Raw genomic sequence first — 23,710 nt, forward strand, 5'->3', positions numbered from 1 at the left:
AAGAACACACAGTATAATACTATAATAGCATTGAGAGCATGGATGCCAACTTTTGGAGCGGAGGTATATATTTGTGGATGGTTTTCTTCACACTTTACAGAGCAGTACGACATGTTTACAGCAATCTTTTCCTGTGGAAAGTTTGGAAAGTGTTTTGGTGCCATTTTGGTTAAATGTTGGTGTCGTGGTGACATGTTGGTTTGGAACATTCTCTACTGCCATGCACTGGCTGCAAGATCTGTTTTGGTGCCATGAAGATGATGAAAGATGATATTACTGTTGATGTGGAGGAGGAAAGTAAATGTTTTTCCAATTGTTTTGTATTTCTCCATATTTTAGTTTAATTAAAAATCGTTTAATTGCCTTTCATGGCCTAAAAAATAATAATTCCGATTTGCGACATTTTATTTTTTAAGAGAAATCAACCGGAAAATGCTGACTTGCTTTTCTTTGGAAAGTGATGAATGTTTTCTTTCTGAATGTTGTTTCTGTAAAAATCAATAGTGTTATATAATATGATGTCACCTGCACTATAACACCTTATTATAACCCACCCCCTGTTTAGCATAAGATGTGTAGACTATAATAATGTAATCTTTATATCACAGTTTAATGTAGTTGTAAGCAGATATAAGATATTTTTAAGTGTTTATTGATGTAGTGGTCAACCACTTTAACTCCTCCTGTCTATAACTGGATAGTAATATGTTAATTAATAACTATACCTACTTATAACTGTATTGAAATATGTTGACAAATATTGTGTTATATGTTTATATAGGCGTATAGATGATGCACAGACGTTAAAGTAAAGTTTTACCCCTAATCATATATAGCCTACTTTTGCTGCTGTCCACAACTTACAGTTTTGTTGGTAAACTTCTATAAAAAAGACATTAAAAAGTGCAGCTTTCTGGCTGAATGTTGATGTGTCTGCAGCATCCTAATATACTGAAGGCTTCAGGGGTGAAGGCATGGAAAAGAAAAGACACCTGCAGGAAGTTGGAGAATTAAGAAGGACAAACAAGCTGCAGACGGGCATCATGGGTAATGCTTTAGAACATGGTGTTCTTCACATTTTGTTGACAAATATTGAATGAGAAAGTGCATGTTTGCACAATTTATTATTAGGAGGAGGAAGCTCCACACTAGCCGCAGCAGCAGCCATCCGCAGGGGTGTAGGGAGAAGGTACTGGGTGTGGGAGGGGTAAAAGAGGTAGGAAACCCTCCACCCAGCCTTCCCCCCTTCCTCTCTCCCCCTCCTACTGTGGCTCACTCACTCCCTCCCTCCCTCGCTCACTCACTCACACTACTTTCTCGCCCAGTCTCACGACTCCAGGTCCAGGTCGCTCGACTCGCGGCGGAATCTGGAAGCGAAGATGCGGGCGGTCGGGACCGTGGGAGTCGCTGTGCTGTGGGCGCTGCTGGCCGCTGTGGTGCCCGGCGGCGCGTCGGAGCTGGCGACGGTGGTGCAGGAGCCGTTCAGGGCCGAGTCTTCCCTGCTGAAGCCAAAGGTTATGATCGCCATTGTGGCTCGTAACGCAGCGCACAGCCTGCCACATTACCTGGGCTGCATCGAGAAGCTGGAGTACCCGAAGGAGCGCATAGCGATCTGGTGAGAGACGCACAAACAGGGATGCAATTACAGGCAACTTATGGGATGGAGTCGACTGTTACTCTTACAGAACGTTTTAAAACTATGTTGTGCAAAGATGTCTGCAAGTATGAGTACTTTAAAACAAAGTTAGAGTCATATTTTCCATAGTTTCCAATGTATATTTGCAGGACAGGCTTTCAGAGTGCATACAGTGCATGATGTGTACAGTGATCTGCAGTGGAGCGTGCTGTGGCCTAATGGAAAGCAGCGTGTGTCCACGTTAATTATAATAACATATTGTCAGTATTGGCTCCCAGACCTGTTGCCGCGTTTTACGATGTACTTACCTCGCGTGTCTGCTGGCATCCAAATTGCACACTGTGTGGAGAAGATGAAAGAGTTGCTGTGCATGTTGGGTTAGGCTTAACCCTTAATCACCGTTCCCTCCGTCTGATTCAGCACAAACCTGCAGAAACGGGGCTTTTAAAACAGCAGGGCTGGCAGGTATGAAAAGGGGGCCTCACCTCAGGAAGGGTCTTAAAGTCTGTTTGGTCTCATATGAGCAGACTGAGATATATAAAGTTAAGAGGGACCCTGCAGGTGAAGGGATGAAAGGAGACATTGAGTTGGTCTGACAGCAGGATTGGGGGGAGTGTGTGAGTTCTGGGAAGTCATGCGTACAATGTGTGTGTGTGTGTGTGTGTGTGTGTGTGTGTGTGTGTGTGTGTGTGTGTGTGTGTGTGTGTGTGTGTGTGTGTGTGTGTGTGCCTTTGTATGGTCTGCAGGAGGGTTATGCAGGCAGAATGAAAGAGATTGCTAACTAGTGGCAGGTTGATTATTAAAGTGCAGATATGAAGAATGTGAGATGGACGACATAACAGAGACCCTGTTGCACTGTGACTGTCATACTGTTGCTTTGTTTCCCACCCTTCCTCGGCTGAATGTCTTGCTTTTGTTTGCAGAGCAATTGTCTGTTCCTAATTTCAGAGACCCTCACTAAATCACACACACATGCACACTGGAGAAAACACAATACAAAGAGGGGGGGCCCCTTCTCTGTGGAGCAAAGTGACTGAGCTAACAGGGCTTTGTGAGTGGTTTAACTTACAGAGGAAGGGCCCCATCAGTTATGAGTGGCATCCCTCCGCCCTGCAGTCAGTGCAGCCAGGAAGAGGAAAAAAACCCAAAGTGTATATCTGAAGCGGATCAGTCCAAGTATTCCCGGTCTTAGTCACCAGCGTCTAACACAGCACTGTTTTATTCAGGCAATTCATTTTATTTCAGCAGCCACAGTCGTTAGTCTTTCCACAACTGTGGCCCAACTGTCATAAAGTATTCTGATGTTTATATAAGTATTTGTAATGCACTATGCTTTAAATCCAGTAAGATTATTAGTGAACACTTCGGTGCTTCTTTAGCACATAAAATGATCAGATTCAAATAAGAACTACTGAATTGCGATGCTGTATGTGGTGCTGATTTGTTTCTGTGGCAGTTATACATTTGAAGAAAGAGTGTGGCAATTGCGATACTTAAAAACATCTTAAGTGTTATTAGAGTGAGGATCTTTCTCAGTTTAAAACACTTAATTGGCTTTTTTTGCGGCTGAATTGGTTTAAAAAAGGGACAGATTTAATTCACTCTGCTCTGTGCCTCTTTGTCATCATCATTACTGCCCAACATGTAAACCAAACCACCCAATAAATGCCAAATTGTAATTCAACCCTCATTAAAATGAAACCATAAAATAGCATTTCAGTGTTGTACAGAGCCCGAACAACTGCAGCTTAAAAGCCCCAAACATTGGAGTAAAGCTGCAACCCAATGACATTTTACTTCAAGATAATTTAACATTCTTACTACTGAAAAATGATTTTATGGCATTTTTATCTTTATTTGACGCTTCAGAAGCTTTGGCAAATACAGAGGGGGGTGACGTGAGACGAGGTTCTGCATCTGGACTCAAGCCAAGAGCTTTGCGGTTATATGATACACCATCGTTACCCGTGAAGCAGCCAGGCTTCTCCACTCTCCGGGATAGACTGTGGACAGAGTGATGGAAAGTATCGAGAAGAAACAGATAAAACCAGCACCGTCTGGCTGTGAAGCTCCAGCTTTTTTTTTGTTGCGTGGGGACACAATGTTCTTCCTCTGGAGCTTCAGGCCTGAGCAGAACAGAGGATTGTTTTCCTCTCAACAACTCATTTCAAACATGCAAATCCAAGGGAGACGGAGCGACGAGGAGTAGAGAAGAAGGATGTAGATGATTAAACATAATGATCAGGGCGGTGATAAAAGAGAAGAGACACTTAATTGTGTAGCAGAAGCAGGAACCAAGCTTTTTCTTTACCTCTAGATTGTGCTCCGATGTGACCAGGGAGATGTAGTTTTTTGGTTGTGCTGTATCTGTGTGAATGTGCATGCATTACTACGGAGCCCTTGAACTCGTTCTGCAGTTAGAAAACTTTACTAAGTTCTCTGGTCTTGAGCAAATGCAGTGCACAATACAGGACAGACATAGAAGAGATCATATCTGATTGATCCAGGACTCTTTCCTAATGGTAGAGAAGCTCGTATTTGCATTGCGGCACCAGCATAATACTGAGTTCTGTAGATTTGTTTCACTTAATTTGTTATTTCACAGCCACCTGAAAGGATTTGGACAGTCTATAATGACCATTTTAATACAGGATTATCTAAACAAATACAGCATTCTTCAATAAACAAGTGGAAAAGTCTTCAAGGGAGCAGGTGTTGTTGAAACATCATGATGACGAGAGACAAGCGTCTCAAATTACGTTATGTTTCCTGAAAAATGTAGACAAGCTTTTGCCGGTCTGAAGATGTTGGGAGGACCAACGTTTCCAGTTTGAGCCTGTTCACAGGATAATCTGCTCACCCGGGTCGGGTCTCCTCCGCCCTGTCAGCCCCCCGACTCACGCTCACAGTTGGGATGGTCAGTAAAATAGTTTGAACTCTGCAAGTGGGTGCAGGTCTGACAGAGAAATGGCAGAGTGGTGAGAAAGACTCTCACACTGCTGTTAAAGAATGAAAGAATGCAGGGAATTAGAAAAGAGGGGGATGGTCAGCTGGGAGAGAAGGTGGTGGTCAACAATTTTGGGAAATTACCCAGAGGGCATTCAGCAGGTTGGTTAATCCAAATTCCCACAGTATCTTGACCACGAGTACTCTCCTCCTGCTCTTGATCTGTTGCTGCTTCTTCTGTGCTAACTGGACAGCTGTGAACTGTAATGCTCTCATGTTGATCTCCACAGAGGGTACGAATCTGGACAGTGGACGCTCAAGAAACTCTGTTTTAAAGCTGAGTGATACGCAGCCTGGCTCTCTCCAAAGACCAGCACCTCTAAAGCTAGTTAATTAGCATGCTATAACATGTATATGTAATACATCTTTTCATCTAACTCTCTGCAAGAAAACAAAGAAGCTTTTTTCCCCAAAATGTCCCAAAATTCTCCTGTAAAGAAAACAAAAAGAGAAGAAACACAAATGTGGAGAGTGGAAATATGGAGAAAGGGATAGGATGGATGACAACCAAGCTCCATAGTTGCTCAGAGTACTTAATGGCTAACTGGACTCCCCATGAGTGAGAGGTTAAGTTTAGAGTTCAACAGCTTTTATCTTTTGCCAGCGAACAGCTGATTTGAGCGCCCTGCTTCCAGGAGCTACTGTTTTTAGTAAGCAGCTTCAAAGGAAATCATAGGCAGTGAACTTTGTGGTTTTGTCTCAATGTGTTAGGCACAATGCAGACAATTCTCTCTGCACATTTAGGCTAGCATATTATTATTTCTTTGCTCCTCGCACTGCCTGCTGCTGGCTGCTCACTGCCTGCCGGCTGCGTTCATGCGAGGAAGTGCTTTCCCAGGTGCTGTGCTGGGCGTCGAGATGATGATTTGTGGACTTGTCAGAGAAGACTGAGCCATAAAGAGGATGTCAGAGCGCTGACATCACTAGCATTCCCCACAACGCTGGCTTTTACAATGCCATGTTGTTTATTTATCATACAACCACTTATCCCATATTTATGACCATTATTGTACTTTATAATGACATACTTTGCAGGGATGGGGATGGATTAGTGGCGTGATTATCCATCGTTAACTTTTAACAACCAGCTATATCTATTATTATACAATTGCTTGTGCAGCCACGATAGATCCTGATCCCGAGGTATGATGTGAGTCGATAAGTGAACGCTCCACTGCCAGATGTTTGTAGCTCCTGACAGACACTGAGATAAGTTTGACGTAATTGTATCCTGTATCTACTATCATCATGTCACGAGGAGATTGATGTGAGCTTATTAGATACTCCTTATATCCAGCTTCACTCAAGCATTTCATAGAAATTATTTGCCACCACGTCATAAGATGATGACAAACAATATTTCAGTTATTTTGACAAGTGCCTCAAGTTGCACAGCAATAAACGGACCATGAGAAATTGGACTTGAATGCTGAGTAAATGTCTTTTCGACTGTGTGATTTACGCTGACTGCAGTGTTGTGCTTTGCAGTGACTTGAATTTTACTTTTTTAAAACTCTTTTGAACCCGGAGATGTCTTTGACGGGACACTTGCATGTTTCTTGTTTGTTCTCTTGGCCCCGTGTGCTCACGTGGTTCACTGCTGGGCAGAGTCAAACACAATATAATGTAACTTTTTATACATTTGCACCTATTTAATAATAAAAAAGGGTAGCTTTAACAGTTTCTCTCCAATGCTTTTGGATGCATTATTGTGTTGTGCTTCAAGTATGAAAGCTATGGTACATTTGGAGGATAAACACACATACTATATATATATATGACATGATTGCCTCATAGCTGATGGTGCAGGAACATAACAAACACACATCTTCACTTTAAATTGTCCCAACTGAAACATGTACTAAATGGACAAAGAGGTTATTGATAGTAAAGTGATCTGTACGTCCCCTCTCTTATTAAACATTACCACAGTTTATCCACTACTCATGACATAAAACAAGGTTATAAGAATAAATATAAAACTGTTGAAAAGAAACGTTGGGCCTTGAGCGTGCAAGGGTGTGCCCCAAGGTGTTGTTGGCTGTTATTTACTGAGCAAAGCTATCGTTCCTTGTTTTCATTCCCTCTGACTGACATATATTAAGACTGGGACTGAGAAGACTTAAAAGGTTATCAGTTTTGTGATGCTGGATCGTTGCCCGAGGAGCTTCTTTCATGCCAGGTGTGTTACCTCAGGCTCCATTCCTTTGTGGGAACGCATCAGTGAAGCACACATTGTTCCCAGTTTTGCTTCAGCCTTTTAGGGGAGCAGTTTATCCAAGTGTACGGAATAAATGATCAGAACGGGATAGGCTATTGTGTGTTATTTGGTGCCAGCAACATGGGCATTTGTGAATGATTAGCAGCATATGCTTTTGGTGTGTGTGTGTGTGTGTGTGTGTACGTATTAGATCACAGTCTGGCACTCTTTGGTAAAATAAGTGTTTGATTATCTTCATTGTTCTTGTGCAAGTATTGGTATGAATGTGAATGTTTCTTTTCACACATGTCTTGTGTGTCTTTGAATGCTCTTGCACACATAACGGGAGCGTGTTTCTGCTCCTCTGGCTCAGCCCCTGTTTTCCATTCACTTTCCCAGTTAGCTCACGAGGCCCACGGTGAGCCAGAACCTCCGTCTGTGACAGGCCACAATCATCTCTGCCCTCCCAATCAGCATCACCTGAGGAGTCGTATTCTGCAGTCACATCCAATCCGTGGGAAACAAAAAGAAAAACACATCTGCTTAAGTATTTGACATAATCTGCACAAACGCAGGGCGATGTTTTCCAGATAAGCAGCTCACAAAGACACAAACTCAGAGGTTTGTATCTTCTTTGTGCACCCGAGTACACAGTGCATACAAATACTCGCCATTGTGTAACATTTTATCAAGTGTTTTACATCAAAGCCACAGACGTGAGTTGAGTTCTGGGCTTCAAATATAATAGTCATGTGGCAGCGCTTCCCTGTTGTCCGCCATCATTCTTCCAGAGTGATGCAAGTACATCTGGAGTATGTTTCCTCCACATCACACGTAACACGCTTGAGATGCTTTGGACAGTGAAGTTTCACCACGGAAGATGCAAAAGTGCAAAATTATAATGGTATATCGTTACGTTCCCTGATACTCCAGGGGATGACTCAGGGACAAAGAATCAAGAGAAACTTCAAATGTAATAAAAGAAACACATTCATTTAACAATAAATATAAAGTTTAATAAACAAATTCCAAACTGAAAGCTACTTTCTGTAAAAGAAAGAAAGCGGCACTGGTGAAGTAAAACAAGTCAACTTAAGATCACACACCACGTCTCATACAGAGTGAATCTCTCAATACTTTACTATGTTAATAAACTACTCCATCTTCCCCTCGCCCTCCGCCCAAAGTTAATCTTTCAAAACAGCTCAAAGATATGTAGGCTCAATGATTTCTCAAAACAGGAGTAAACATGCATCTGTTAGGGACTATTTTCAGTGGCGGATTAATACATATTTGGTGGTCTAGTGACACATGTCCTGCAGTGCAACAGTTTGGCTCATTGATGTGTGATTTTAAGCACATGGACTACGTGGTTGCTGACACATCACTCTGAATTAGGCGTAACTCGAGTATTGAGTCACGTTTCCTTTTTACTGTTCTGCTCAGATAGCTGCAGGGTATCAGTGGAAGAAAAGACATTTCACACATAATGATGAGGTGTGATTAGTAGAAATGACTAATTGGCTGAATGTCCATTTTCCTTCAGAGTCTAATCTTTTCCATTGAGCCTCAACCAGCAAACTCTCTCTGGAGCTGAAGAGGTGCAGCGTGTGAAGTTGTACCTGCCAACAGTCAAGGTACAACATTGTGGCATAAAGGTATTCATGGGAAAGTTTTCTCTGTACCGACTTAACTATTCAATCGAGTGTCAGTAATCAAAGAGACTTCTAAAGAGCCTCTTTCTCCCCTGGTTTGGAAATGTTGGTTCCTGCCCCAGCACAATCTTCAGGGCCTGGCAGCACAACAGTAATAGAGTTGGCGAACACTGAAACACAATGGCATGTTGGTATGAGCACTCTCATCTGGGGAGGGAGGGGCCTGGATGTGGAAGAAAATTGGGGCGAAATAAAGAGAATGAGCGAGAGGATGAGAGAGAAACTGTTCATCGGGCAGGTAAAGTGTTAAAGCAATGTTTCGTTGCAATGGAAAGTTTATGGAAAGAGATGGTTTGCAAAAGGAAACCATAAAGACCATCTTTTTTCCCATTTCTCATAATATACCTGAGGGGAAGCGGGTGATCTGGTCTGTGCAGAAACCACCGCAGCATCCTTTGTTTCAGTAATGTTCAGCTAGAAGTAATAAAGTAGAGGTCAGTGAATTGCAACGCAACACTGGAGGCCAGGCTTCTCATGGATGTCTTCAACCAACAGTGAACACTGGCTTTTTATTTCATATCTAACCATTATTAACATTTTTCCCAGGCTTGAATATGAATACTAAATATTACACTTCAGTGCAAGCCCACCGGCCTCGGCTACTTTTGTTGACCCTGAGAGTCATGAGGAATTTCTCTTTCCCCTCCTCTTTCTCCTTTGCCCTGCTAGACCATTAAGAGGCCTGCAGCCACGTCAGCCTCCACAGGAGAGACTATACTGCAAAGTCAACACAGACACACACACACACACACACACACACACACACACACACACACACACACACACACACACACTGGCATAGTTATTATGTTTTAAAGACGCTCTGGTCTGAAAAGAGGCATTCTTGCTTCTTAATTACATGCAGCACCCGCTCATTATTGGCAGTGATATTAGATCGTTTATTTAACAGTCAGCTGACATCGGTCCTGCTGGATCCTTTCAGACCCGTGTTTACCTAAAAGGGCCAGTGTGAGACAAGCCTCTGTGTTTAAGGCCAGATGTCAGCCTACTCCTTCATTACACACTCCCTGTTATCGGACACACTCCTGCAGTGGATAACCCGACACGGTGGGAGGGAGAGAGGGAGGGAGAGAGTGATGAAGTGGGTTGATAATCACGTTGGGTGATTGAAATGCAGATGTGACCAACGTATTAGTACGGTTTACTGCTGCAGTGCAATTTGACCAAACCAAATGGCTTTTTAGATATTACTTTTGATCAAATGTGATGCAACAATTTGTGCTTTTCATAGGATATCATACAGTTTGACAATCAGCTGAAAAAGGGATCACCTGTTTTATCTTCTAATTTCCTCTATTGTTAGTGATGACACTCAACTCCAGCTGGTGCAGCACTGATTCAGGTGCGTGTCGATGCTGAAATGTGCACAAGAGGGGCCGGAGATGACAAGAGGGATTGATGCGTGTAAGTGGGCGAAAGGACAGATGGTCTCTCGCACTGACATTCGGTAACCAGGGAAGAATAAATGGACATCTGTGAAGTGATAGAGAGAGAGAGAGAGAGAGAGAGGGAGTGGCGGGGTGTGTAGGTGAGGCCTGGGGAAGCATGTGGTGTCCAGATGCTGATCATAAAGACGGAAAAAGGGGAGAGGGAGCCCAACCTCAAAGCTGCAGGCAGCAGAATAACGAGGCTGCAATTTACTGTAAACTTCAAAACAGGAATGAGGAGACGCAGCACGAGGCAAGGAAGAGAGAGATACGGAGGTGCGGAGGGGTGAAGAGGGAGCCCTATTATTGTATCTTTGTGCAGAGATGCATACTAGAGTTACCTTATTTCTTCCTTTGAATAGTGTCACAAACATGCAGGAAATGTTGCTAACTGTGTATAGAGGTGCATGTATCTCCACAAATAGATACAATATTCATAATCCTGCAGTGTCGGAGGCATCAGCTTCCCATAGCTGGAGTATTTGGCAGGAACTGCAAAGACTCTTTGGCACGGAGGTCACAGTACAGTACGGTTCAGCTGCTGTGTGTTATCTTGCCTGCAGGTAGAGGAAATTGAGGAGCCTCCTGAAGAAAGGCAAATGTGAGTGAAAAGAAATGAGATGGAGGAGAGGATGCCCTGTGTAGAGATGATGGGAAGCACAAAGCGTGTAAAGATGGATTTATTCAAAGTTATGTATCATCCTCAATAGATGCATTTTGAACTTTTATCATTCTGCAGAAGTTGTGATATATATATATATATATATATATATATATATATATATATATATATATGTTTAGTACCAAAACTTCCCAACACAAATATGGTAATTCTTCTCTTTTATTGGAAAATCTGTTTATGTTTTGAAGTAATTGTTCCCACATTTCTTTTTTTTGTGCCATAAAACACATTTTGTGAGCCGAAGAAAAAGCATCATTAGTATTTTAATGTGAAATGTGTGAAAATAAAGTGATCATTTACACGTTTCGAAGGGTTTTAATGAGCATTTTTTCACCAAAATGTTAATTCTTCATCGGTGAAAACAGCTAGCAGCAAAACAAAGTGAGTCTTTCCCTTCTCTCCCAATCACATACGCATAAACACACATTCTTATACATTCTTTATGCTCCCACATGCTGAACCAGGTATTGTTCTTTACTAAACGTACCAGACGTTCCCTCGTGTTAAATCCCTGCCTGGAGCTGAGTCTGTCATTGGAAGACGGCGTGTAGCAACACATATATTTTCCCCAGCGATGTGCAGTTTAGTGGTTGAAAAAGCATGTAAATGTGTGTGCACATGTACTCATTACCAGTGATTCAGGTGTTTCAGTGTGTTTCTAACCCGTGATAAAAACAACAACAGCCAGTCATCAGGGGGAAACTTCCTCCTTTATTACTCTCATCGGCAGTGATGCACTAAAAACACACATTTTGTGTCTTTACACACACATACCCACGACCTTTACACACACACACACACACACACACACACACACACACACACACACACACACACACACACACACACACACACACACACACACACACACACACACACACACACACACTCAGATACATTTAAAATGGTAAACTACCACTTGTGCAACAGATAAATCACCGGTCACACTGCTGTAAAAACAACATTCCCAGGACACAAAAATGAACGTCCTTATGTTTTGTCACACGCCTGCAAGTGTAGGCACGCACAAACACACACACACACACACACACATGCACAAACACACTATTACAATTATTGAGCGCTGTGTCTCCTTCAGGCTCAGGGTTCCTCTCCAGCTGTTAGTTATGTGTGATGAGATATTTATCTGTGTGTCTGAACATTGTTGAAATTCCAAACCTAAGGGTGCTCTGCCCCTTTCCGACTAATCCATGTGTGCAACGCAAGACCGGACATGTGTACGTCTGATTCGTGAAATGTGTAATTTGTGTTTGTGTTTGTGATAAAAGCATCTGTGTGAACACAGGTGTTTCTATTGTATTCTATCTATATTGCTATTTGTGCTAAATGAAGACGGTGCACAAGTGCGTGTGTGTGTGTGTGTGTGTGTGTGTGTGTGTGTGTGTGTGTGTGTGTGTGTGTGTGTGTGTGCGCATGTGTGTGTGTGTGTGTGTGTGTGTGTGTGTTTGTGTGTTTCTATCTCTGTCCAGCCAGTCTAAGATTGGGTGTTATTTTGGAGAGTACAGCGAGGAATATTACAGCAAGCAGTGGAAAACTCCATCTCACTAAGTGTGTGTGTGTGTGTGTGTGTGTGTGTGTGTGTGTGTGTGTGTGTGTGTGTTTTTGTTTGTATGCACACATTCAAGTACAGGCTGCTGCCTCACAATCTGTTGACATTTCCTCATTAAAGGGTAATTTAAATGCAAAGACAGGTGATATTTATCTTTCTAAAACTCATAGAAGTGATAGGGAACTCAGTGATACAGTTACAGTTTTAATTTCTCTTGCACAAATGTATATATATACAGTATACACACACACACACACACACACACACACACACACACACACACACACACACACACACACACACACACACACACACACACACACACACACACACACAGTAGTCGCAGTGTCGTCTCTGAGTCAGCTCTGGGAGCCGAAGTGGAGAAACAGAGTGCAAAACCACAGCAGTGGCAAATAAACAGCTGCAACTGTGCTAACTTTTACACTGACATCATTTGCTTATGTGTGTGTGTGTGTGTGTGTGTGTGTGTGTGTGTGTGTGTGTGTGTGTGTGTGTGTAGTGGTGTTCTGTCTGCCTGTCTTTGCAATATGTCTTTGTGGAATTGTCGACACACAGGTTGAAGGAACTACTGTATACCTTCAGGCTGTGTTCAGTTTGATGGACGTCCTCGTGGCAGCCTGTCTCTGGAGATCTGTCTGTTAGCGTGTGCTCGGTGTACCTTAGAGTGCCTTAGAGCTCCTCAGACTTCGTCCGCGCTCCACAGGCAGTGCAGTTAATTAGGCAGTGAGGAAGCTTTGCAATGCTGCCTGTTGTAACATCAGAGAGTAATTGGACAAATCTGGAGCGACGTTTTCCCTAACATGCTGTCTGAATGTCTCAGAGTGTGACAACCCCTTCCCTTCTTCCATCACCTCAAACTAATGACAGTATGCAATGTTCTGCCATTGACTCAGAATCACATCCTCTTATTTTTCCATCGGGTCTCATCCCTGGAAACGGTCCTGACATGCCAAGATGTTTGCTTCAGCTGTTTACACCACAAGTGTTGAGCAGATGCGTTTAAACAGGCAGCGTTTAAGAGTTTGCTTCATTTGAATGACGTCCTGTGTTTGTGTGCTTTGGTGTTTCAGGGCAGCAACAGACCATAATGTGGACAACACCACTGCCATGTTGAGAGAATGGCTGAAAGGAGCCCAGCGTGACTACCACTATGTGGAGTGGAGACCCATGGAGGAGCCAAAGTGAGTCACGGTTTCAAACAAACGTCTATTCAGGACTTCAGACTTGTATTTAATTATTGATTTGTTCTGATTTTCTCACATAATTAGTTAAAGGGTTACGTCCACTTTTTATCTTTTGTATCAGGACCTACACAGATGAGTGGGGTGCGAAGCACTGGCCTCCTTCAAGGTTCAACCATGTGATGAAGCTGAGGCAGGCGGCGCTGAAGTCTGCCAGGGAACGATGGGCCGACTACATACTAGTAAGACTTACATACTGTTCTGATCTTATGATAAATATGCAATCTGTCAGAGTTTGATGGGAGCAGCAGCAACCATTCTGCTCGGAGAACTAAACTTAATAAACACATACATGAACAATACATTTACTTATAGTTAAATTAACAATACTGAACACATGAGGAGATTGGGGTGGGGTAAGAGTGACAAGTGTCCAGTTGTAATGGCCACACACGCTGTTCACCTGCTCCTTTATAACTGGTTTCTGCTCAGCTGGTCGCCACACAGCTGGGGTATATTTGTTAAAGATAAACCACAAGGCTCTACACTTGAGTTCCAGAATGTATTTGATACGATGAGTCGCACACTCAGACCTTCTCCCCTCTTTAGTTTGTCGACAGTGACAATCTGTTGACGAACCCTCGTGTGCTGAACCTGCTGATGGCCGAGAACTTGACGCTGGCTGCTCCGATGTTGGAGTCTCGCTCTCTTTACTCCAACTTCTGGTGCGGCATCACCCCGCAGGTACAGTTTAGACTTAAACTCATACATCTGTCCGTTCACACGGCTCGATTTATTCCCTGAACCCGGAGTTGTTCATCTCCCTCCTCGCAGGGTTACTACAAGCGCACCCCGGACTACCAGCCGATCAGAGAGTGGAAGCGGCTCGGTTGTTTCGCCGTTCCCATGGTGCACAGCACTTTCCTGTTAGACCTGCGTCGTGAATCCAGCAAGGATCTGACTTTCTACCCCCCTCACCCCGACTACAGCTGGGCATTTGATGACATCATGGTGTTTGCTTTCTCGGCTCGTCAAACAGGTCCGTTTGAAAAAAACTCAACTCAACTCAGCTGCAGCCTGACAGCGTCACTTTGATGAACCGATGAAGTCAGTGACTTCATTAATTAAGTAGTAGTCTATTGCAAACTGCTCTTTAATTTGCATGTGAGTACAGCTGAGGGCTGAATGTGTCAGACTGAGCAGATGAGTGTAAGCAGAGAACAATGAATCCATGTGTTTGTCTTGACTGTGTCTGTTTGTGCACGTGTTTGTAGATGTGTTTGACATGAGTAATCCTCCACAGGGAACACACAGAAAAACATTAAAGCGTTCACACAGACAGAAACACAAAGACCCTCCCAGAAACACAGATGAGTTTCACTACTTGCATAAAAGTGCATATAAATATACAGCTTTAAAATGAGCAATAATACACCGTATAATAATATAATCCTGTATGTGTAATTAATAAATAAATAATTAAGCGATGAACCCAATTCAGTTTTACATACACATTATGGGTATTTTTTAGAGTTTAATAAATGCAGTATATTCCCTTTATGATGGTTATTGCAGCTGCGTTGTTAATGCTACACACTGATATCGTTCATCTCTAAATCTCTCAGACTGGTGTCCTCAGAGGCAACATACCGTGTTTAATCCCTTACAAAGCATCCAATTGCTCTTATTATATATTTAAAGACAAATTTGAGATGGCAAAAATATTCATGCTATAAAGGAACATCAATCAGTTTATTCTCTGTGAGTGTTTATTTGCTTTTGTGCACGTGGGCTTTAGTGTGACACTTGTGCATGTGGGATGAGGTAATAGGATCCGGGGTGGTCTAATTAGCATGTTTATTTGAAATGTTTGGGTCAAAAGGTTTTATTTATAGAACAATATGTATGTATGTGTGTATGTGTGTGTGTGTGTGTGTGTGTGTGTGTGTGTGTGTGTGTGTGTGTGTGTTTTCCAGGCGTGCAGATGTACGTGTGTAACAAAGAACACTACGGTCTCCTGCCCGTGCCGCTCAAAGCACAGCAGAGTGTGGAAGATGAGAGCGAGAGTTTTATACACACCATCACGGAGGCTTTGAGTAAGTACTCACACACACACACACACACACACACACACACACGCACACTCATTGATTACTTTACCCCTCAGGTTTGTTTCTTCTTCTTCTTGACCTCCTGCGACCCTTCGTGATTACATCCTGTCAACCCTCTCTGCTCTAATCCCCCCTCCTCCGTATTGTCTCTCTGCCTCCTCCTCCCTCTCTCTGTTTATTTAACCCCCACCTCTCTCCCACTTTCTCTCCCTTTTGTCCTCCCTCACTGCTCAGAATATACATAAAGCTAATTAAATAAACCCCCACAGATCCAGAGGATATTTGGTTATTTTCTGATCCTGTTTTTGCTGTCTTAACCTTGTGCCTCCCCCCTCTCTCTGTCAACAGTTGACCATGACATTGATCCCTCTGAGCACCTGTACGCTCAGCCACCGCCGCAGGACACCATGGGCTTTGATGAGGTGAGTTATGACTGTCTGTCTGTATATTTACTGTTAATTAGCAACTCCCACTTCCTGTGTTTGTAGCAGCTTCTCTCCTCTCTTCGTGTCGTTGTTCTTCCTTTGCCTTTAACCTCATACTCATGGACATGTCACGCTTCTTTTTCTTTTGAAATGTTTAGATTTACCTGATCAACCTGAAGCGTCGGCTGGACAGAAGATCCAGGATGTTGAAAACAATGTCTTCGCTGGGTTTACACGCCACGCTGTCAGACGCAGTGGACGGCAAGTAGGTCAAAAACACGCAGCCCTGCATGCACACCACAGACTGACCTGAGTCACCTCACACTCTTTGTGATAAAGACTCTCCATGTTTAGTTTATTCTAACTAAACAAAAGTAAGATCTTTCCACCTGAAACACTGTGCTCCCAGCTAAGATAATGCCTTCTGTCTCGCGTCTGTGTCTACTTCTTCTGACATCTATATCCAAACATACTTTTCAAACAAAGCTTTGGTGTTTGCAGGAATAGGCTGGACTTACTTTCCCTCCTCAGCGCTTACTTTAATCCACCGCTGAGAATGTCCTAATCCTTCTTCCAGCCTTTGTTTGTCTGACAAAATGTATTACTTGTAGCAACTTGACTTTGTGTTTTGCAGTGACGCTGTTTTCACTGATGACAGAGTGAGCTGCATAATAACAAGTGCAGTTATGAGACATACCTTTTATTTTCCCACTATTGCTCCAACATGTTTCATTCTCCGTCGCTCTCAGGGCTCTCAACTCGTCCCAGCTGCAGGCGCTAGGAATAGAGATGATGCCGGGCTACAAGGACCCTTACTCTGGTCGAGTCCTGACCAGAGGGGAGATCGGCTGCTTCCTCAGCCATCACTCTATATGGACACAGGTGAGAACAAGGGAGAGGAACACACTAATATAGAAGGCTTGTGTCAGCACAATCATCCCCAGGAGGGACAATCTGGGACAAACTCGAGTGTTTGTGTTTTCTGACCATCAGGTGCTTGAGCGGGGCCTCAAGAAGGTTCTTCTTTTAGAGGACGATGTGAGGTTTGAGCCCAGGTTCAAACGACGAATCCTGTCCATAATGGATGACATAGACAAAACCCAGCTGGACTGGGACCTCATGTAAGAACAACACACACACATGAATGTTTTAAGAAACACATGAACATGTTAACTAATAGATATCACTCAATGAATGTTTAAATATGCTAATATATAAAATAGCAGAATTAAAATAGTATAAAATAGCAGAATTAAAATAGTATAAAATAGCAGAATTAAAATAGTATAAAATAGCAGAATTAAAATAGTATAAAATTGCAGAATTTAAATAGTATAAAATAGCAGAATTAAAATAGTATAAAATAGCAGAATTTAAATAGTATAAAATAGCAGAATTAAAATAGTATAAAATAGCAGAATTTAAATAGTATAAAATAGCAGAATTTAAATAGTATAAAATAGCAGAATTAAAATAGTATAAAATAGCAGAATTAAAATAGTATAAAATAGCAGAATTAAAATAGTATAAAATAGCAGAATTAAAATAATATAAAATAGCAGAATTTAAATAGTATAAAATTAAGATTAGAACTAATTGGGAAAAGGAACTACAGATCACCCTCTCTGATGACTTTTGGAGGGCGGCCCTGAGAGCCGTCAACTCATCCTCTAGTTGCGCTAGACTTAGCCTAATACAGTTTAAAGTTCTCCATAGACATTATAGCAAGGCTAAGCTCTCCAGGATTTATCCAGATAGGTTGGATGACAGGTGTGATAGATGCTCCCAGGCCCCCTGCGACCTGACTCACATGTTCTGGTTGTGCCATAAATTATCTACCTTCTGCCAATCTTTCTTCGAATGTATTTCTGAAATTGTAGGTCTAAAAATCTCTCCATCCCCTCATGTAGCTATTTTCAGTAGGCCCCCAGATGGAATCAACTTGACAAACACCCAAACCAATGCCATTGCCTTTACCTCCTTGATTGCTCGTAGGAAAATCCTTCTCTTGTGGAAATCTCCTTTACCTCCCACTTTTAAAATGTGGCTGAGCGATACTATGTCTCTCCTAAAGTTAAGTTTCCTCTCCGGGGTTCTTCAGATAAGTTTTATTATTTTATTTAGCTGTAGGGATTCTCCCTGTATCTGCCTATAATTCCAATCTCTTTACTCCCCTGTCCACCACACATGCAGCCCATGTGACATCCCTTGATATATGTGTTAGTATGTGTACCTTTACATGTGTGTATGTATGCAGGTATGTGTATATATGTGCATGTATATTATTGTATCTTTCATTTGGTATGTAATTAATGTACTGTTGCCTTATTGCTTCGGGAGAGGGGTCGGTGGGATGGGTTGGGATGGGGCTGGGTTGAGGGAAAGTGGGTAAGGGTTCTTTTGTTAAATAAAAAATGAAAATGCCTTATTTGCTGAAACTAAAGGTTTGCATCCGTTTGTGTGACGCCGCACATCATCACACTCTTTCTGTCTCTGCTCTAGCTACGTGGGGCGTAAGCGTATGCAGGTGCAGCAGCCGGAGCAGTCCGTGGATGGAGTGAACAACCTGGTGAAGGCCGACTACTCCTACTGGACGCTCGGCTATGCGCTGTCACAGCAGGGAGCCAGGAAGCTACTCGCTGCCAAACCCTTGTCAAAGATGCTGCCTGTCGACGAGTTCCTGCCCGTCATGTTCAACAAACACCCTAAGTCAGTCTTTGCTTTAGTTTATTTCTGCTGTGAAATCACACTGCTGCATAAATGCAATGCTCTGAACGCAACAGGAATTGTATTTTAAGCGTGTATTGCAGAAAACCACAAAGCTACAAAAAGAAGTATTTCTGTACGATGTTCACAAACATCGTACAGAACTGGTGTCTGAACAGACTGACAAATATTTGCTGAGGGCCACACATACATAGATGGCTGCAGGTGCACTCGTGCATGAGAATATATATCAGGTAATCCACATTCTGAAATAAGCACGAAGATGCAGAGGTAAAAGCTATATTTAAAGAGCACAGCATTGATCTGGTGCGTGTACAAAAACAGACTCGGGGGCAATAAACCGTGGCGGGAATACTAAAGGCCCTATTATACAGTAATTATCTATACATAGACACAAACATGCATGCTCGTTGGCAACTTTTTAAACAGTGGCATAGTGTGTCCTTTTCTAGTTTGTTCTCGTGTGGTAGACCACAGCCTCCGTCCAGTTCAACTCCAAGTTATGTTCTCTATACGTCTTCTAATTCTATCCTTCTCCCCGCCGATTATGGCCCTCTTTCTTCTTTCCAGCACCACCCCTCTTCTTCTTCTTCTTCTTCTTCTTCTTCTTCTTCTTCTTCTTCTTCTTCTTCTTCTTCTTCTTCTTCTTCTTCTATGCTCCCTCACACACAGGGCCTGGATTGTTCTTGGGGTTCAGCTGCACAATGCCTGCTTTTCTCTTTCTTTTCTCCTTGGGGATTCCTGGCGTGCCCTGTTCCCCTCCACCTCCACCTCCTCTCCTCTATCTTTTCATCCTCTAAGTCGTCCCTCTGTCTTTCCTGGCTCTCCTCTCATTCTTCATTACTTGTTATTTCTTTTTTTTTTTTACCTCTTTAACATTCCCGCACTCCCCTCAACAGACCTTTACTTTTTTTTTGCGCACCTACTCATTGCCTGTGTCACCCTCTTCTCCTCCCCCTTCCGTCTCTCTCTTTGAGGAATGTGGGCCAGCACGGCTCTTCCTGCTGGTTGGAGAAGGGGACAGGATTCCCATTGATAGAGGCCAGGGCTGTGGGGGTGGGGTAGAGATGGACACTGTGTGAGTGTGTGTGTTACTATATAAATACATGGAGATGTGTGTCCAGTGTGCAGTGTATAGATTACTAGGTAAACACACTGTGTGTGTATTCAACAGTGAGAGAAGGTGAGTTTGTTCAAAACTGAAAGAAATGGACAGAAATGTGGAAAATATGTAAACTGTGTTGTATAGTACATAAATGGAATAGGGGATTATGTGGATATTATGTCACATATGTTGTTTTTACGGGGAGGAAGGCTGTATGGTGAGCGCTCCTCTCCCTTTCTTTATGACTCGCACGTGAACAGAAGCAAGAGAAATACACAAACCTAGAAAAAAAGGCCTCATTCTGTGACAAATATGTGTATAAATAAAGGTGTAGGGTTTCAATGTCCTCATGGAGTGCTGACGGGCTTTAAACAGACCGATTGGACAGCGGGGAGTTGACCTCTGTGGTGACCTCTGTCTGCACGAGCCGCCAGGCTGACATGTCGCAGCCAAACAAGCCTCCTGCCTCCCGATGGCCCTGCTGCAGGCTGACGATGATTTATAGTGACACAAAGTCAAGAAGACTTGATCTCTTGTAGTAACGCAGTACTCAACTACGTTACAACTATGTTAGTGTTTTGTTACAGCCGCTACTGTTTTCATTATCGATTCATCTGCCAATGATCTTCGTTTTGTCGATTTTTCTGACCAATCCAAAGATCTTCAGTTTGATATCTTATATGACAAAGAAACACTTAAATTCTTAACGAGGTAATGATTGACAGAATAGTTGCTTTCAGCTCTAATTGTACCACATTGCAGATGGAAACATTTAATCTGACAGCTATAGAGCCTAGTTATTTCAACTTCACATGTTAACCTATAAAACACAACATACTAAATATGAAGCATTGTTTTAAATTAGTTTCAACTTTCCTTCCTGTAGGTGGATCTAAATACTGAATTCTTCCTCCTCTGTTATCTTATGAAGCATGTGATAAAAACATTCCTATTATGTCTCGTGTGTGCTGCAGTAGGAGCGTCCTGTTCCTCTATCTGATAACCTCTAAACTTGCTGTCTGTGGTGAAATTAAAATCTGGTGCATTGAGTGTGAACTTCCTGTTCACAAGATATGATGATTCAGTGTAGAAGAAATGCAAAATAGTCATAATACCCCTTCCTTCCTCTTCACGTTGGTACACAGCAGTCACACCGGGGTGAGCTGGTCTCATCTCAGCGATTGACGTCAGATTTGTCAATTTGTCAACATTGTTGTGTGTGAAACTTCCTGTTGGGTAATTTCTTCCCAAATAATCTCTAATCTCTTATCTCTTTTCCCCCTCTTCCTCCTCAGCACTGCGTTCATGTCTCACTTCGAGCTGCGGAACCTGAAGGCCTTCTCCGTGGAGCCGCTGCTCATCTATCCCACCCACTACACCGGAGAGCCGGGCTACATCAGCGACACGGAGACCTCCACCATATGGGACGACGAAGCCGTGGCCACAGACTGGGACCGGCAGCACGCCCACAAGATGGAGCAACAAGGCAGCATCCGCCCCGTGGCGCAGAACAGCGTCACTGGAGACACGCCGCCTCCTGCATCTCGAGCCTCGCGGGACGAACTGTGATACAGAGACATGAGACTCAGAGAGAAAGACTTGTGTTTACTATTCCGTGTACACACACTTGAAAAGACACTTGAACTACAAGCTGACATACTGTACACACACACACACATACACGCACACACACACACGCACGCACACACACACACACACACACACACACACACACACACACACACACAGGTGGATCAAAGCAGAGTGAAGATGTGAATCTCCTCTGCTGCTTGATGAAGGGACACTGAGGAGAGGAAGAAGAGGAGAATCTGGGACGAGGGCCAGCAGGCCTTTGACGAAAGCTTTATTTATTCCCCATGTGCCTCCTCTGGGCATGTGGAGACAGTTACGGCCCGAGAAAACTTAAGCAACACATGGAAGACAGCTAACATTATTTGCAGCATGTGAATGAAAAAAAAACCGCACAAATCAATTTTTATGTTTTTAAAGAAGATTATTGTTTTTTAAAAAGAACAAATGTGTGTTTTGTTTTTTTTAAAATGGACAGCCGAGGAATAAAGGAATCTTAAAGCTGTCTGAAAACAACTCTTAAGTGTGTGTGTGCGTGTGTGTGTGTGTGTGTGTGTGTGTGTGTGTGTGTGTGTATATACACGTTTTTACTAAACTGAACATGCGTAGGAGGAGGGAGGCTGACATACCGTACCCAAGAGTGTCACTGCCTCACACACACACACACACACACACACACACACACACACACACACACACACACACACACACACACACACAGTAATGGAAGTTATTAGGCTCAGTGTTTCTGTTATTGCAGATACCTCACTTGCACAGCGGGCTGGTCCTGCTAGCATCGTCAGTCACACACTACACGCAGCCTGCAGGATGTGTAATATGCATTTGTGTCCACTTCAGACCTCTGCTATCAGAATTTATATGTGTTAACTATTTTTGGATAAACTGGATTATTGAATTATTCATGTCCTCAACACAGGCTGCTCTTCGTCCAGTTGTGGTGCCGGGCTGAACCAATAAAACAACTTCCCTGTTTCTGGGTTTTCACTCACTCTGCAGCATGAACTCACACAGATGCTATCTCATCTTCTCACAGTCAGTTGACAGCAAAACAACAACAACAAATGCAGCGCTCTTCATCTCTGTGGGACTGGGATGGAGATTTCATTAAATATTGTATATTATTGTTTAAGTTGAATAGCAAGCATGACCTTGCTGCAACTGTTCACACGACCTGATTTCTCCCACTTAGAAGAATTCTCCTTTCCTTAAACCTCCTGGAAATAAGCCTTGTGGCATTTCACAAAATGGTGATAAAACATCAAAGACTCCCAATAAATTTGAGGTTTTAACAGTGAACACGTGGAGGACGCTCAGTGGGCGTGTTGACTCCCACTGTTCCCTGGCTGAGTGCAATTCTGCTCACTGTTTTATAGTTCCCTTCTGCTGTGGGATCTGACAGAAAGGATGGAGAGAGGGGAGTATGGGTGGTGGTGGTTATAGGTGATCAAAGCAAAGCATTATTGCTAACCCTGCTTCAAGCAACACTGACAAGACCTCACCTAGTATTACTGTCAGGCCTGGGCATGAGTTCCTTTATAACATTCTGCATTTACAGGTTTGTTCTCTCAGGTAATCTCCCTTTCAGACGCTGCAATGCCTCAACAGACGGTCTGCTCTGCCCCCTGCTGGCCGTGAGTGGAACGACGACTGGATGATACAGTTTTATTAAGCACATCATATAATATAATATAATATAATATAATACATGTTGGAGCTTATTATGATTCACTGTTATGAAGTTTAATGGACCAATTCAATGGAATTGCATTGCTAGGCAACAGCTTGTGTTTATGTTTACTTCCTGTAAGATGACGTCATTCACATTCACTGCAACAGGAGATAAACTGGGACACAGATATTGAAATATCTTGTAAATTATATTGTAATTAAATGGAAATTATAACTGACCACACACACACACACACACACACACACACACACACACACACACACACACACACACACACACACACACACACACACACACACACACACATGCACACACACACAGAGGTAAACGCGAGCAAGTAAATGCACTTGAACTATAAAAAACAGGATTTCAATATATTTTCTGTATGTAAATAAATGCATACACAAATCTTCCTCAGCTCATAGACTGCACATGCTTCCATATAAACACATCATTTGTAAGAACAGAAGTCTCACATCTCCCTCCTCCTCCTCCTCCTCCTCTTCTTCTACTTGAGTTATTGAACTCATCACATCATGCCTGCATGTATCATGTCAAAGTCTTTTTATTGTTATTATTGTA

General features: G+C 42.8%; 1 protein-coding gene across 1 annotated transcript; it reads left to right on the plus strand.

Annotated features, from left to right (window-relative positions):
* Positions 1-1,379: 1,379 nt before the first annotated feature.
* Positions 1,380-22,410, plus strand: colgalt2b (collagen beta(1-O)galactosyltransferase 2b). The gene is made up of 12 exons (XM_029430566.1): positions 1,380-1,615; positions 13,349-13,459; positions 13,584-13,701; positions 14,069-14,203; positions 14,294-14,498; positions 15,436-15,555; positions 15,919-15,992; positions 16,154-16,260; positions 16,745-16,877; positions 16,989-17,116; positions 18,498-18,704; positions 21,123-22,410. The coding sequence occupies exons 1-12, from the start codon at positions 1,380-1,382 to the stop codon at positions 21,394-21,396; spliced, it is 1,848 nt and encodes a 615-aa protein (XP_029286426.1). The 3' UTR covers positions 21,397-22,410.
* Positions 22,411-23,710: the final 1,300 nt, after the last annotated feature.

The sequence above is a fragment of the Cottoperca gobio genome, chromosome 4 (assembly GCF_900634415.1).
Source record: "Cottoperca gobio chromosome 4, fCotGob3.1, whole genome shotgun sequence".
Taxonomy (NCBI): Eukaryota; Metazoa; Chordata; class Actinopteri; order Perciformes; family Bovichtidae; genus Cottoperca; species Cottoperca gobio.

Bases quoted from the DNA above. Each gene is read 5' to 3' on its own strand.
- colgalt2b (XM_029430566.1), top strand. From the start codon at position 1,380: ATGCGGGCGGTCGGGACCGTGGGAGTCGCTGTGCTGTGGGCGCTGCTG. The intron at 1,616-13,348 runs GTGAGAGACGCA...TTGGTGTTTCAG, and splicing joins AAGGAGCGCATAGCGATCTG to GGCAGCAACAGACCATAATG. The intron at 18,705-21,122 runs GTCAGTCTTTGC...CTTCCTCCTCAG, and splicing joins ATGTTCAACAAACACCCTAA to CACTGCGTTCATGTCTCACT.